This window comes from Crocuta crocuta, unplaced genomic scaffold, assembly GCF_008692635.1.
Source record: "Crocuta crocuta isolate KB4526 unplaced genomic scaffold, BGI_CrCroc_1.0 scaffold25, whole genome shotgun sequence".
Lineage (NCBI taxonomy): Eukaryota > Metazoa > Chordata > Mammalia > Carnivora > Hyaenidae > Crocuta > Crocuta crocuta.
In genome coordinates, this window is record NW_027532015.1 from 3442945 (window position 1) to 3457472 (window position 14528).

Below are 14528 nucleotides of genomic sequence, written 5' to 3' on the forward strand. Positions count from 1 at the left end.
TGTAAAAGCTTTTCAGAGAAACCCCGGCTCCACGCACTGCTAATCGCCCGCCTCACCTTTAGAAAATGTCAGCACCCAAGGATAAGAGTGACGAGAAACAGAAGCCCATCCTTCCATCTGAGGTTCTTGGTACCTGTAATTCTATTTTCGTGCAGTAAGTCCCGAAGGTGGCTTCCAGACCACCGGCACGTCCAGGCCTCCTCCTCCTCAGCACAGGGTGTTCCCGTCCCACCAGGACACTGACCGAGGCGGGGCAGGGCTTTCTACAGCTCTGACACCGAGAGGTCAGCAAACGCTGCTTTGCCTTGTTCACGCTCAGAAACACCGAGCTAGATCTTTGGGAAACTCTTAATATGATATAAAGGTTCTCTTCAAGAGGAGCACCACTGGGACCCCCAGCACCTCCACATTATGGAATAAAGTAGATAGTAAGTGACTGCCCAGGCTAAATGGCCCAAGATCTCATGTAAACTTTAAAAACCCAAAAGAAATGAAAGGAAAGTCAGTTAACCATGCAAAAGAGGCAGTATTAATTCTTTTCTGGCTCCGCTGAAACAGGGCTGCTTTCTTTCATTAGTTAAAAGGCCTGAAGAAATGGTGAAAAAGAATCCAAGAGATGCAGTTGAATGCCATCTGTCCCGAGAAGACTCCAGGGAACGAGTTTTCTCTGATTTCAATTAACTATCAAATGTTCTCGCTGGGGTAGAAACTGTCTTCTGTCCCACAAACTTTAAAAACAAGTCACAAAATCCACATTAGAATATAAGTTTTTTAATTTTTATAAATAACTTATCTGTTACAAAGATAGTTTACCCAGCTAAATCACAAAACCATCAACTCAAGATATCCAAATTACGTTTTATTAATAAAACAAGTAAAAACTGATTTATCAATCTTCACATAGAACTGCAGATGAAGCTGAAAAACAAGGCCTAGTTTTAAAACAAAACGTATCAAATGTAAGGGCTTTGGGTCTATGGGCTAATTAACTAGGATTGTCCTATTTCTTCCCATATACAAGGTGCAAAGCCTGGAGGTCGAGGCTCTGACATTCATAGATTACCTGTGATAATCTTGCCTATTTAAAAAATATCCACTTGCAGACAGTTACAATGGGTGACCGTCACATTATGTCCTACCTTGTTGCTACATTTCAGCACTTCCCTTAGCCCCATTCTAAGCACTGATATATCATTTCATAATTCTGTTTTTAAATGCATACTGTTCTTTCTTTTTCTTGATTTCATTTAGTTATATACATTCCCGATCATCTGAATATTTATTTTCCTTATAAAAATAGACCATCAAAATAAAGAGATGCTTGAGGTTGCTTCAGTGTTCAAGTTTGCTTGTTTTTCTTTTTTCCAGCTTTCCTTCAGTTGTCCTAAATATGACTAGCCTCGTTTTATAAATACACATGACACTGCCACCAAGTCAGGTTTGGAAACGGACTGCCCCAACAGTAAAGCATTTAAACTTCTCCCCAAACCAGGGCTGTAGGTACTGCTGCTGTTGCTGGTTTTGAAAACTGTACTTTCCCGATCGTAATCTCTCGTGAGAGTTCTGTGGGACACCAGGCAGATGAAGCAAGCTCAACCTTGTTGCTCTGGCAGTGGGTTACAAACACCTTTTGTTTTAAGCTTCCCTGTGGAAGACCAAACACTGTGTGCCACCCACTGCTGAAGTCAGTACAGACAGTGTGACTTATTGGCGGAAGTCTCGTAATATTTCCTGCAATTCACTGTGCAGCATCTGAATGTCTTCACAGAACATCGGCACTCGTGAGGGCAAAGTACAGAATAAGTAGAGGAAAGTTACTTTGTGCACAGCTTCATTTCATTAATGCTTTTTTATTTTAAGGCATTGCTTCTCTCAGGTAAGGCTTAAAAAGGGACATGATCGTGCTTAATCACTAAAAGGAAAAAAGAAAATTAGTTAACAAAAGACTATTACACTATACATATAGAAATATAAGAAAATAATAAAGAAGAAGAGAAATCACTTAAAGCAGACTCGAGAGATCTGTACAGTAGGAAAAGCTTTGGGATATTTCACTGCATGTTTGTACAGACAATGCATGCTGCTTTCCTTTTCATCTTTAGACCCCAGATGCTGGCTTCACAGAGTGGAGACGTTTTCAGGGAAGACAAAGACAAGGCCAAGAGTACCACAGATTCATGAAGTTCTTCCCCTATCCGTTGGCACCATGCGGCAGCAAACAGTTTTTAAATAGTTAAACCTTGTTCCTTTTCTTCACGTTTGTAGTGTTTCACCGAAAGCTTTTAAAAAAAAAAAGCCATCGTTCTATTCCTTCCTCCTGTCAAAATTCAGTAGTGACATGAGGGGGCAAAAGGTACTGGGAACAACACTCAGGCATTAATATACTGATAATGATCCATAATGGGCTACTGGTAACACTGTACATGGTTAGGCAGCGGGCAACCAAGTCTTTCAGGAGATTACCTTTCATGTGATGAATTTCAACTGCCCATGACACTAGACTGAGGTATTATTAGCTCTGTGGGCTGACATTTAACATTAGCACAACACCATCTTGTCACACCTTCAATTTGACAAAATCCTATGTAGCAGTGAAACTTTTCCCCTGATGACAGACTAGTTTCTTGAACTTCAGATGTGGTTTTAGAGATATAGGGCCTTTTGGCTCAGAAATGCCTTGGCATCTCACACTGTTCACAGCGGATTAAGGCTGGATGGTTCAAAAAAGTACAGGCAGTACAATTCCACTGAGCCCCCTCATCATCTTCTGTGTCTTGAGTCTTTGGTGTTTTGATGGTGGACCTTTGATCTATAAGGAAGCAAAAGAATGATCTTAGAAGCAAAAATCACAAAGTCATCAATTACCGGCAACCTTAAACACCATTTATACCGCACAGCAGGAAGCAGCCTGTTAAGCAAATGAAGCATCTACCTGAAACTGACACATCAACTCCATGCTCTCCAACCTCTAGCGAGCCTTTGCTCTCTGCTGGGGGACCAACATGGACAAGCCGGGGTCACCCCACTTTCTCCTTCGGGAAAAAGAGCATCGTTTTCTCCAATTTATATCAGGAGAAAACGGAAATCATAGGGGACCCAATAGCAAATTCCCACAATGTCACCTTAAGACCGGGAAAAGGTATCCATCCTACTGCAATACTGACAGAGCTTGTATCTCATTAACATTAGATTTTCATTCCCCACTGAAGAAGTATTTATATTTCTGTTTTCTCCCAGGAATAGACATTTTTGTTAAATGTCCTTTATCTGCTAAGAATGTAAGCCTTGAACAACATATAAAAATAAAAAGATGAGGTAATTTCTTGGGCACCTGGGCGGCTCAGTCAGTTAAGTTCAGCTCAGGTCATGATCTCATGGTTCATGAGTTTGGGCCCTGAGTCTTGTCTTTTTGATTACTAGCCACTCTGAATGGTATCATCTCATTATAGTTTTGATTTGCATTTCCCTGATGGTTAGTGATTTGGAGCATTTGGAAAAATGTCTATTCAGTTCCTCTGTCCATTTTAAAATTGGGATTATTTGTGGGTTTTTTTTGGTGTTCAGTTGTATGGTCCTTAATATTTTGGATACTAACCCCTTATCAGATATACTGCTTGCGAATATCTTCTCTCATTCAGGAGGGTGCTTATTTGTTTTGTTGATGATTTTCTTGCTGTGCAAAACCTTTTTAGTTCGATGCAGTCCCAATAATTGCTTTTGTTTCCCTTGCTTGAGGAAACACATCTAGAAAAATACTGCTAAGGCCAATGTCCAAGAGATTATTGCCTATGTTTTCTTTAAAGAATTCTATGGCTTCAGGTCTTACATTTAGGTCTATAATCCATTTTGGGTTTATTTGTGTGTGTGGTGAAAGAAAGTGGTCCAGTTTTTTTTTTCACATGTAGGTGTCTAATATTCAACACGATTTATTGAAGAGACTGTTTTTTCCCCATTTATATTCTTGCCTCCTTTATTGTAGATTAATTGATAGAAGTGTGGGTTTATTTCTGGGCTCTCTATTCTGTTTCACTGATCTATGTGCCGATTTCTGAGCCAGTACCGTATCTTGAAATATGGAATTGTGATACTTCCAGCTTTGGTCTTTCTCAAGATTCATTTGGCTCTGTGGGGTCTTTTAGGTTCCACACAAATTTTAGAATTACTTGTTCTAGTTCTATGAAAAATACTATTGGTATTTTGATAGGGACTGCACTGAATCTCAATGTAGATTCCTTTGGTAGTACAGGCATTTTAATAATATTAAGTCTTCCAATTCATGAACATAGTACATCTTTCCATTTGTTTGTGTTGTCTTCAATATCCTTCATTAATGTCTTATAGTTTTCAGAGTATAGGTATTTTTTCCTCCTTAGTTAAATTTATTCCTAAGTATTTTAGTTTTCTTTGACGCAACTATAAATGGGATGGTTTTCTTAATTTCTCTTCTGCTACACTGTTGTTAGTATGTAGAACTGCAACAGATTTCTGCATATTAATTTTGTATCCTACAACTTTACTGAATTCATTTATTAGTTCTAATAGTTTTTTGGTGGCATCTTCAGGGTTTTCTATATATAGTATCATGTCATCTGCAAATAGTGACAGTTTTACTCCTTCCTTATCAATTTGGATGCCTCTTTTCTTATCTGATTGATGCAGCTAGGACTTCCAGTACTATGTTGAATAAAAATGGCAAAAGTGGACATCTTTGTCTGTTCCTGATCTTAGAGGAAAAGCTTTTAGCTTTTCACCAATGATTATAATGTTAGCTGCGGTATGTCATATATGGCCTTTATTATGTTGAGATATATTCCTTCCAAACCCACTTTTGTTGATGTTTTTTAAATGTTTGAGACAGAGAGAGAGAGAGAGAGAGAGGGAGAGAGACTGAGAGAGAGAGGAAAAGAGAGAATCTCAAGCAGGCTCCGTGCTGTCAGCACAGAGCCTGACTCAGGGTTCGATCTCACGAACCATGAGATCATGACCTAAGTCAAAATAAAGAGTCAAATGCTCAACTGATTTAAGCCACCCAGGGTTCAAAGTTTTTATCATGTTGAAAGTTCAAACTTTCTATCATGAACAGATATTGACTTCTGTCACATGCTTTTTCCACATTTATTATGATTATATGGTTTTTTTATGCTTTATTTTGTTAAAGTGGTACATATCATGTTGGTTGATTTGTAGATGTTAAACCATTCTTGCATCCTTGGAATAAATCTCACTTGATTACGGTGAATGATCCTTTTAGTGTATTGTTGAATGGAGTTTGCTAATATTTTGTTGAGGATTTTTGTATCTATGTTTATCTGGGATACTGGCCTGTAATTTTCTTTGTTTTTTTTTGTAGTGTTTTTGGTCTGGTTTTGGTATCAAGGCATAATGCCAGCCCTGTAGAATAAACTTGGAAATTTTCCTTCCTTTTAATTTTTTGAAATAGCTTGAGAAGAATAGGTACTACCTCTTTAAATTTAATTTAAACATTTGGAATTTAAATGTTTAAATTCACCTGTGAAGCCATCTGGTCCTGGACTTTTGTTTGTTGAGTTTTTTGATTCCAGATTCAATTTCATTACTAGTTATTGGTCTGTTCAGATTTTCAGTTTCTTCTTGATTCAGTCCTGGAATAATGTTTGTTTCTAGGAATGTATCCATTTCTTCTCGGTTGTCGAAATGTTGGCATATAGTTTTTCCTAGTAATCTCTTATGTTTGTATTTCTGTGGTGTTGGTTGTTATTTTTCTTTCTTCACTTCTGATTTTATTTGAGTCTTCTTTCTTTTTCCTAATGTGTCTGGTTAAAGGCTTATCAATTTTGCTTATGTTTTCAAAAAACTAGACTTGGTTGCACTGATCTTTTCTATCGTTTTTCTTAGACTCTATTTTATTTCCACTCTGATTTTTATTATTTCCTTCTACTAACTTTGGGCTTTGCTGTGCTTCTTCTAGTTCCTTTAGGTGTAAGGTTATATTATTTGAGATTTTTCTTGTTTCTTGAGGTAGGTCTCTATTGCTATAAACTTCCCTCATAGAACTGCTTTTGCTGCATCCCAGAGATTTTGAACCTGTGTTGCCATTTTTGTCTCTATTTTTTTTTACTTCCTCTGTGATTTCTTTATTGATGCATTAGTTGTTTAATATGTTGTTCAGCTTCCACATATTTGTTTCTCCCCCAATTTTTTCCGTGTAAATGACTTCTAGTTTTATAACACTGTGGTTGGAAAGATGCTTGACATTTCAGTTCTCTTAAGTTTATGGAGACTTGTTTTATGGCATAACATGTGATCTATCTTGGAGAATGTCCCATGTGTACTTGAAAATATGTACTCTGCTGCTTCTGGATGAAATTTTCTGTTAAGTCCATGTCATTTAATGGATTGCTCCTAAGCCACTGTTTGCTTATTTTCTGACTGGAAGATCTATCCATTGATTAAGTGGTTTTAAAGTTCCCTACTCTTACTGTATTACTATCAATTTCTCTTTATGTCAGTTAACACTTGTTTCACATATTTAGGTGCTCTATTGTTGGGGGCATAGATATTTATAATTGTAATATCCTTTTGTTGATCTTTTTATTATTATATAATGTCCTTTTTTGTCTCATTATAGTCTTCATTTTAAAGTCTACTTTGTCTGGGGGCACCTGGGTGGCTCAGTCGGTTAAGCATCTGGCTCTGACTCAGGTCATTATCTTGTGGTCTGGAAGTTCAAGCCCAGCGTCGGGTTCTGTGCTGACAGCTCAGAGCCTGGAGCCTGCTTCGGATTCTTTGTCTCCCTCTCTCTCTGCCACTCCCCAACTCACATTCTGTCTCTCTTTCTCAAAAACAAACAAAGTTAACAAAAAGTCTACTTTGTATGACATAAGTATTGTTACCCCAGTTTGTCTGTTTGCTTCTATTTGCACAGCATATCTTTTCCCATTCCTCTCAGTGTCGTTAGGTCTGAAGTGAGTCTCTTGTATAGAGCATATACCAGGGCCCTATTATTCTACCTATCCAGTCACCCTATCTCTTTTGATTGGAGGTTTTAGACCATTTACATTTAAAGTAATTATGCATAGGTATGTACTTCTTTGCCATTTTGTTGTTTTCTGGTTGTTTTTGTAGTTCTTCTCTGTTCCTTTCTTCTCTTGTTTTTTTCCTATGTGTTGATGACTTTCTTTAGTGTTATGCTTGGATTCCTGTCTCTTTATTTTTGTCTATCTATTACTGGTTTTTGGTTTGTGGTTACCATGAAGTCCATATGTAACATCCTAAGTATTCAGCAGTCTATATTAAGTTGATGACTGCTTAACTTTGAGCACATTCTAAAAGCACTATGTTTTTATTCCCTCCTCTATGTTTTATGCAGATGTCATACTTCCTATCTTTTAATTTTGTGAGTCCTTTAACTAATTTTCTTTAGATATAATTGATTTTGCTACTTTTGTCTTTTAGCCTGCATACTAGGCTTTATAAGTGACTGATCAACTATCTTTACCATAAGTTTGCTTTAACCTAGGAAATTTTTTCATTTCATTATTTTCTTATTTCTAGTTATGGTCTTTTCTTTTTTGCTTAAAGAAGTCCCTTTAACATTTCTTATGAGGCTGGATTAGTGGTGGTGAACTCTTAACTTTTGTCTGGGAAACTCTCTCTCCAATTCTAAATGATAATCTTGCTGAGTGGTATTCTTGGTTATAGGTTTTGTCCTTTCAGGACTTTGACTGTATCATGCCACTCCCTTGTGGCTGCAAAGTTTCTGCTGAAAAATCAGCCAACAGTCTCATGGAGTTTTCTCCCTAAATACAATTAATTTTTATTCTCTTAACTGCTTTTAAGATTATCTATCTTTAGGGGCGCCTGGGTGGCTTAGTCGGTTAAGCGTCTGACTTTCGCTTAGGTCATGATCTCGCGGTTCGTGGGTTCGAGCCCCGCGTCGGGCTCTGTGCGGACTGCCAGCTCGGAGCCTGGAGCCTGTTTCAGTCTGTGACTCCCTCTCTCTCTGACCCTCCCCTGCTCACGCTGTCTCTCTCTCTCTCTCTGCTAGAAATAAATAAAACATAAAAAAAAAATTAAAAAAAAAAGATTATCTTTAATCTTGGACATTTTAATTGTGTGCCTTGGTGTGGACCTCTTTGGGTTTATCTTGTTTGGGACTTTCTGTGTTTCCTGAATCTGGATGTTTGTTTCTGTCCCCAGGTTAGAAAAGTTTTCAACTATTATTTCTTCAAATAAGTTTTCTGTTCCTTTCTCTCTCCTCCTTTTGGGATGTCTTATAATATGAATGCTACTAATTTTTTAAATTAATTTTTTAACGCTTATTTATTTTTGAGAGAGACAGAGAGAACGAGAATGAGCAGGGGAGGGGCAGACAGAGAGGGAGACACAGAATCTGAACCAGGCTCCAGGCTATCAGCAGAGTGATGCGGTGCATAAACGCACAAACCGTGAGATCATGACCTGAGCTGAAGTCAGATGCTTAACTGACTGAAACACCCAGGTGTCCCTGAATGTTACTATTCTTGATGTCCCAGAAGTCTCTTAAGCTATCCTCTTTTTTAAAACATTCTTTTTTTTCCTTCTGCTTTTTAGTTTGGGTGCCCTCCATTACCCTGACTCCAGATGGTCTATCCATTCTTTTGCATCCTCTAATCTGCTAATTCCCTCTAGTATATTTTTCTTTTCAGTAATTATATTCTTCAACTCTGATTCTTTTTATATTTTATATCTCTTTGTTGAAGTTCTCACTGAACTCATCCAACTCTTCTCTCAAGTTCAGTGAGCATCATAATGACCATACTTTGAATTCTTTATTAAGTAGACTGTTTATCCCTGTTTCATTCAGTTCCTTTTCTGTAGTTCTATCCTTTTTTGTTTGTTTGTTTGGAGCACATTCCTCTGTTTCATTTTGTTTGACTTTCTGTGTTTAGTTCTATGCATTAGGCAAAAGAGCTATGCCTTCCAGTCTTGAAGGAGTGGCCCTGTGTAGGAATGTCCCTGTAAAGACAGTGTGCCCAGCGGCCCTGGCTGGCTGGCTGGGGCCTGCGGCAGGCCTGAGTGGAGCCCTGGAGCACTCCACGCAAAGGTGCCCTGGTAGGCTGGCTGGGGCTGGAGCGGGTGCAGGCTGGGGCGGTTCCAGTGTGCACTGCATCGGGGCATCTTGGTCGGATGGCTGCAGGTCAGGCAGGCATAGGCGCACAGGGCTATGGTGGAAGGACGGCTGGAACTGGTGCAGGAAGTGGCCCAGGTCTTGCCGAGGGGGCAGGCTGGTTATAGTGGCACAACTCTGCTCCCACGTGTGCTATCGTAGCGCTGGGAGATGGCAAACACAGTGCTTGCCTGTGCTTCTGACCCTGAGAGTTCCAGCAGTTCCCTCACCATTGGTGGATGCCTTAGGTTTGGTAAATGGGTTTTCTTCATTTACATTCCAGCTGCCATTTAAACCACAGCTTCTCCCCCACCCCACCCCACCTGGGGCCAGGGTGGGCAAATCTGTGTGAGGGATCCTCAGTGCTCTCTCCCCAGTGCAGCTTGTAGTGTGTGTGGGGGTTCCCCACGGTTCCTGTGTCTCCATCTCTCTTTCCAATCTCTATGTGTTCCTTTTATCCTTTGTTGTGCAGAAGTTATTCAATGAGGCCCCCAGTTCTCCTTCAGATGGAACTGTTCTATACATACGGAGGTGTGGATTTGATGTGTTTGTGGGAAGAGGTGATCATGTTCAGGGTCTTGCTATGGCACCGTCCTGGATCCCTTCTCTTGACATGTTACAAATTTAAGGAAAGGCTCTCCATCCTGTGCTTTCTACTGTTCTACCTTTCCTTACTTTTTATTATGAAAAATTTCAAACATATACAGTAGTAGAGAGAACAGTAAAATAAACCCTCATGTACTTATCCTGCTTTAACAATTGTCACAACCGATCTTACTTCATCTCCTGTCTGTCTACTTCCCATCTATACTCCCTCCTACCCTCAATACACAAGTACTGGATTACGCTGAAGTAAAACAGGAATCTATTTATAAGAACAATTCTACTTTTTGAAAGAGCGAAAGATTATATTAAAGCAATTCATTCAGATTCTGAAATACTCACTTTGCTTATTTAGAATATGCTACTGTTTTCTTTACTCTATTTAATTAACATCCAAATAGATTCCAGTATTTTAACCACTGCTTACTGTGACAAATGCCCTAAGTTTTACTTTTGCTCCTCTGTAATAATAGTTCATTGCATTCCAACTATGTTCAGAAACACTGAAATTAAAAAAAAAAAAAGATACAAGTAGGCCTACTCAAATCTCAAATTATGTTTAAATAGAAATGAGGGAGCAGAGAGAACTCCACTCAGTGTGAATGTGAAAAATCTAACAAATCAAAGAGCTAGTAACATACCTATTCATTCTTGTTCTCATTTCTCTTTTAATTCCTAGAGTAAAAAAATCCACACACCTATTTTGACATCTTAGTGTAGTGTGTATACAGTCTGATTATCAATGATGTAAAATGATAATAGGTAGTAACTTTTTAAAATTAGGCTTCACATGCAGCGCAGAGCCCAATGTAGGGCATGAACTCATAACCCTGAGATCAAGACCTAAGCTGAGATCAGGAGTCAGATGCTTAACTGACTGAGACGCCCAGATGCCCCAGAGTTTTCAAAAATCATTCATTTGGAATTTAGAGTATTTGATTATACAGAATTATGCATAAACTGAATACTCATGAAAAGTAAACTTCTCTAAGGTGTTTCCCTCATCATTTATCTAAAATTTTAAAGAGTACAAATTTTTGCACCTGATGATTTCTTTTGCCAAGACTTGCTACTTTAGGAGTATATAACGAATCCTAAGGACGTGCATATTGCTTTTAAAGAGCTAAGTACATAACACTTTTGCATCCTTTCCCATCCCCAGCATGTAAGTGAAAATAAGCAGCTACCTTTCTGATGAATTCCTCCACGAATGCCAAAGTTTGAAGCACTTCTAGAGTGGAAGGTTGCTAAAAACAAAATTTTCTAAAATCTTGCTTTTCAAGATGCAATGGTTTCGTACACTGTGATGGAGACACTAACCTTTGGGTTTTGGTGGCACGGGACCTACAAATCCAATATTGTCATAAAAGTTATGAATAGCGCTGGGATTAAAATGTGGTCCTGAAATATATAAAAAGTAAATATATCAATGTTTATAGCTCAAAATACTTAATTTTATTTTTTAAAAAGCAAATGTTTTCTTTCTAAAAAAGATCAGAGTATAAATAGAAGAAATGTTTTCCACTTATTTTGCACCTCTAATCTCAAATTACATGTAAGGATGTCAAAGCAGCTGAGGTAGGTATAACACAGCGCTCACAACAGAGGCCTCAGTGGTAAATGGGTCAGGGAGTCATATTAAACTGTAAAACAGCAATAGAAGCAGACCACTACTCTATGTGACAAGTTAAAATAACTTAAAATTTAACAATTTAAAATATAATTTCAAATGATCAAACATGGTCTTAAGCAACCAGATAAAAAGCTTGGGTCCAAATTAAAACCTTACATTAATATAATATAATGGTTCAGATGTTAAATAAAAGGAACAAGTTCAAAAACTATAGTTGCTAGACCAGCACTAAATTCCTTTTTCTCTCTTTAAACTATGGCATTTTTTTATGAACGTTTCAAACATGACTTATTAACATTTTAAAAGAAAACACAACTATCATCTTTCAGTTGGATGGATTTTTGGCACACACTCAAAAAAGTAATTAAGGACTTCTTTTTTGTTGGCTTCCTACCTTTTTTCTATCTTTTCCATTTTATATATTCTATTATTTCCTTAACTTCAGAATTAGTTATAAAATTTCCATTTAGCTGTTTAAGGAACTAAATTAAACTGTCAAGTTTTTTTTTACTACAATAAGCAATTATTGCTTATCACTAATAGCTTCATAATAAGCTGTTCTAAAAAAGTATAGGCCATACTTTTACTCCCTTTTCTTTTATTAATTAAGGTAGTACCATTATGGTGGGGATGCCTTTTAATTACATTTTTTAAAAGCATGATTCTTGAGAGGTAAAAGGAAAAAATAGAAATAGGAAAGAGACATAGGAGTACCTGTATTTTAATTTAAATAATATTATAAATATTATAGATTCTACTTATACATAACAGTAATACTTTTGACAACACAGCCAGACATACTAATTATTGTCTTCCCTTAACACAAGACTAAAGTGGGTTTGAATAATATGAATTTTATCAAGTTACTCCTAAGCCAAATACATAATTTCTTTTGGAGTGGGAGTGGGAAGAATAAGGAAGAAAAGCCCAATAGTTCTTTTACCACTATCTGGCTCCTAAGTCAAATCTGAGACAATAAGATTATTAACTGAGAAGTTTGTTTTCAGCCACAGGAAAAGAGTTGATAAATTAATACAATGAATTTCAGTTGAGTATGCACTGAACTTTACCTCGGGCTTGAAAAAGATCAATTTCTTTGGTTAAGCAGTCAATGTCAATCTGGAGTTGTCTATTACAACTTCTCAACTGCTGCATTTCTTCGAGCTGAAAAATAATTCCGTGTGAGAAGGATCTGCATTGGATTGTCTTATCATTAGTTAAGAAAGAGCAGTTTGGCAGGGGAAGGTAAAGGCAAAGAAACAAGTATGAATTAATAAGAGCATTTCTAGAAAACTAGATCAACCTTTTATACTTTTGACAGACTGCCTATTCTCATGTTCCCAAGCACAAAGGTCATTAAGAACTATAGAAAGACTTACTGAAGGTATTTGGGATATGGAATTTGATCTTTTCAGGCGCCTTCGAGTTAGATTATTTTCCATTTCATTGACCTCAGATTTTAGTTTATCCAGCTTTTTCTTTTGAATCTCAAGTTCTCTTTGAAGTCGTTCCATTCTGGCCTTCTGGTGTACCAACAGAGCTGCAACACATATTAGCAAACATGAGGACCCACCCGCTTTCATCAATTAACCTTGAAGCAGCTTTGGGAAAACAAATGAGTATTTCTGTGGCAATCAAGAATATGCCAAGAATCCCAAAGACACACTAAAACAAAATATTGTGAGTTTGAACATTTAAAATTTTTTAAATTTTAACTTGAAAATGACTTTAATTATTTAAGCAGACAAATGTTGCCACTTACTTAAAAATTATTTCAAAAAGGGTTTGGCTAAACCCGCTTTATGGCTAAAGACAGCATTTTTAGCCCATTACGTCAATAAAGGCTCCAGTCTAGTCAATTAATCTACTCACCGTTACTTAATTCACATCTGAACCTCTGAAGGTGTAAGACCTACTCCAAGAAGCCTGAGACTACGGACAAGGTATTCTGATGTGAAGGGAATGTGGTGGGCTAAGCCAAGTCCATTTTGATGAATGCAACAAATAAGACTGATTTCAACCCACATGAATATTAACATGAAATTGTTAAGTGCTAATATTAAACTGTTCAAATCACAAAGTAAAAATGATACCATTTTAAAGAAATCACTTATATTTTGTGAAAATATTTTCCTAGGATTTTTAAAGAAAGAAACTATTCAGTCAAGCTTGTAGCACGAATGATAAGCTGCTTGGGAAACCTTATGAAGCCAACAAATTAGTGTATGTTCTTGTGATCAATCCTTGGACATGTGGGCCTTGTTTTTTAGGGTACTGGGTTGGAAGTGAAGACACCTGTAACTACTTCTATAAAAAGGCAATTTGGGATGATTCTACCAGGAGAAAACAGGTAACAATCTTTAAAAATGAAAAAGTTATTAGAATGAAAAAGTCAAGTAGATTAAACAGATTAGATTAATGCTAAACAGTCATCTTCAACTAAACTCAGATTTCTTTATTTAATTTTTTAAACACCAATTTCTATGAATCTAAAAAATAAGGAAAAGGCTAGGGCATATTAAGATATATTCAGGCCAATCGAGTACTGTATTCTAGAACCAGAATTAGGGTGTGGAGTGGGAGAGGTGGTTAGGCTCAAGGACTTCAAAATTAACTTTAAATAGTAGGTAATTTTTCCCAACAAAATCTGACACTGTTATTATAATCCAGAGACGCTTCCCTCTATAATTTTCCTCTTATTTATTGGAAGAAATAAATACTAGGGCATTATGTTTCAAGTTTTAAAAAGAATGGCTGATTCTGATAAACATGCAAACCCTGTTAACCTTTCTTCCATTTTAATATATATCCTATACATGCAGGGAGGTGTTCTTGGAGGTACACACGTTTCTGGCTGAAAACTCGCTGTGTCTTTGATACATCCCTACCTATCAAGCTTGTTCTGTCAGGCAGAACTCTACGTTAGGGTTTACTTTCCTAAGAGAAGAAGAGGATGTTGGCTGTTAGTGAGCGGGACCTAAAGAGAAGAAAGGATAGAGGCAGCACTGCAGTCAGAATGAGGGTCCGGGCGAAGGGAAATAAATGAGGAATAACATGTTTCCTACACTGTAACCACCTGCCAGCAACGTGTCTCAAGTGGTATTAATTAGAAATTTGTTAAAATTAGTGATTATTTTACTTAAAAGTAGTTTTTCTTTTTTTTTA

The 14528-nt window shown here is 37.3% G+C and overlaps 1 protein-coding gene across 2 annotated transcripts in view; it reads right to left on the reverse strand.

Moving 5' to 3' along the window:
• Positions 1 to 838: 838 nt before the first annotated feature.
• TAB2 (TGF-beta activated kinase 1 (MAP3K7) binding protein 2) overlaps positions 839 to 14528 on the reverse strand; it is a 61031-nt gene continuing 47341 nt past the window's right edge. For both annotated transcript variants that reach the window (XM_077776025.1, XM_077776026.1), the window contains exons 4-7: positions 12743 to 12903; positions 12434 to 12527; positions 11051 to 11131; positions 839 to 2809 (exon numbers count right to left, since the gene is read on the reverse strand). In XM_077776025.1, the coding sequence (XP_077632151.1) occupies positions 2667 to 2809; positions 11051 to 11131; positions 12434 to 12527; positions 12743 to 12903 (479 nt within the window). In that variant the 3' untranslated portion in view covers positions 839 to 2666. The remainder of the gene's footprint in view (positions 2810 to 11050; positions 11132 to 12433; positions 12528 to 12742; positions 12904 to 14528) is intronic.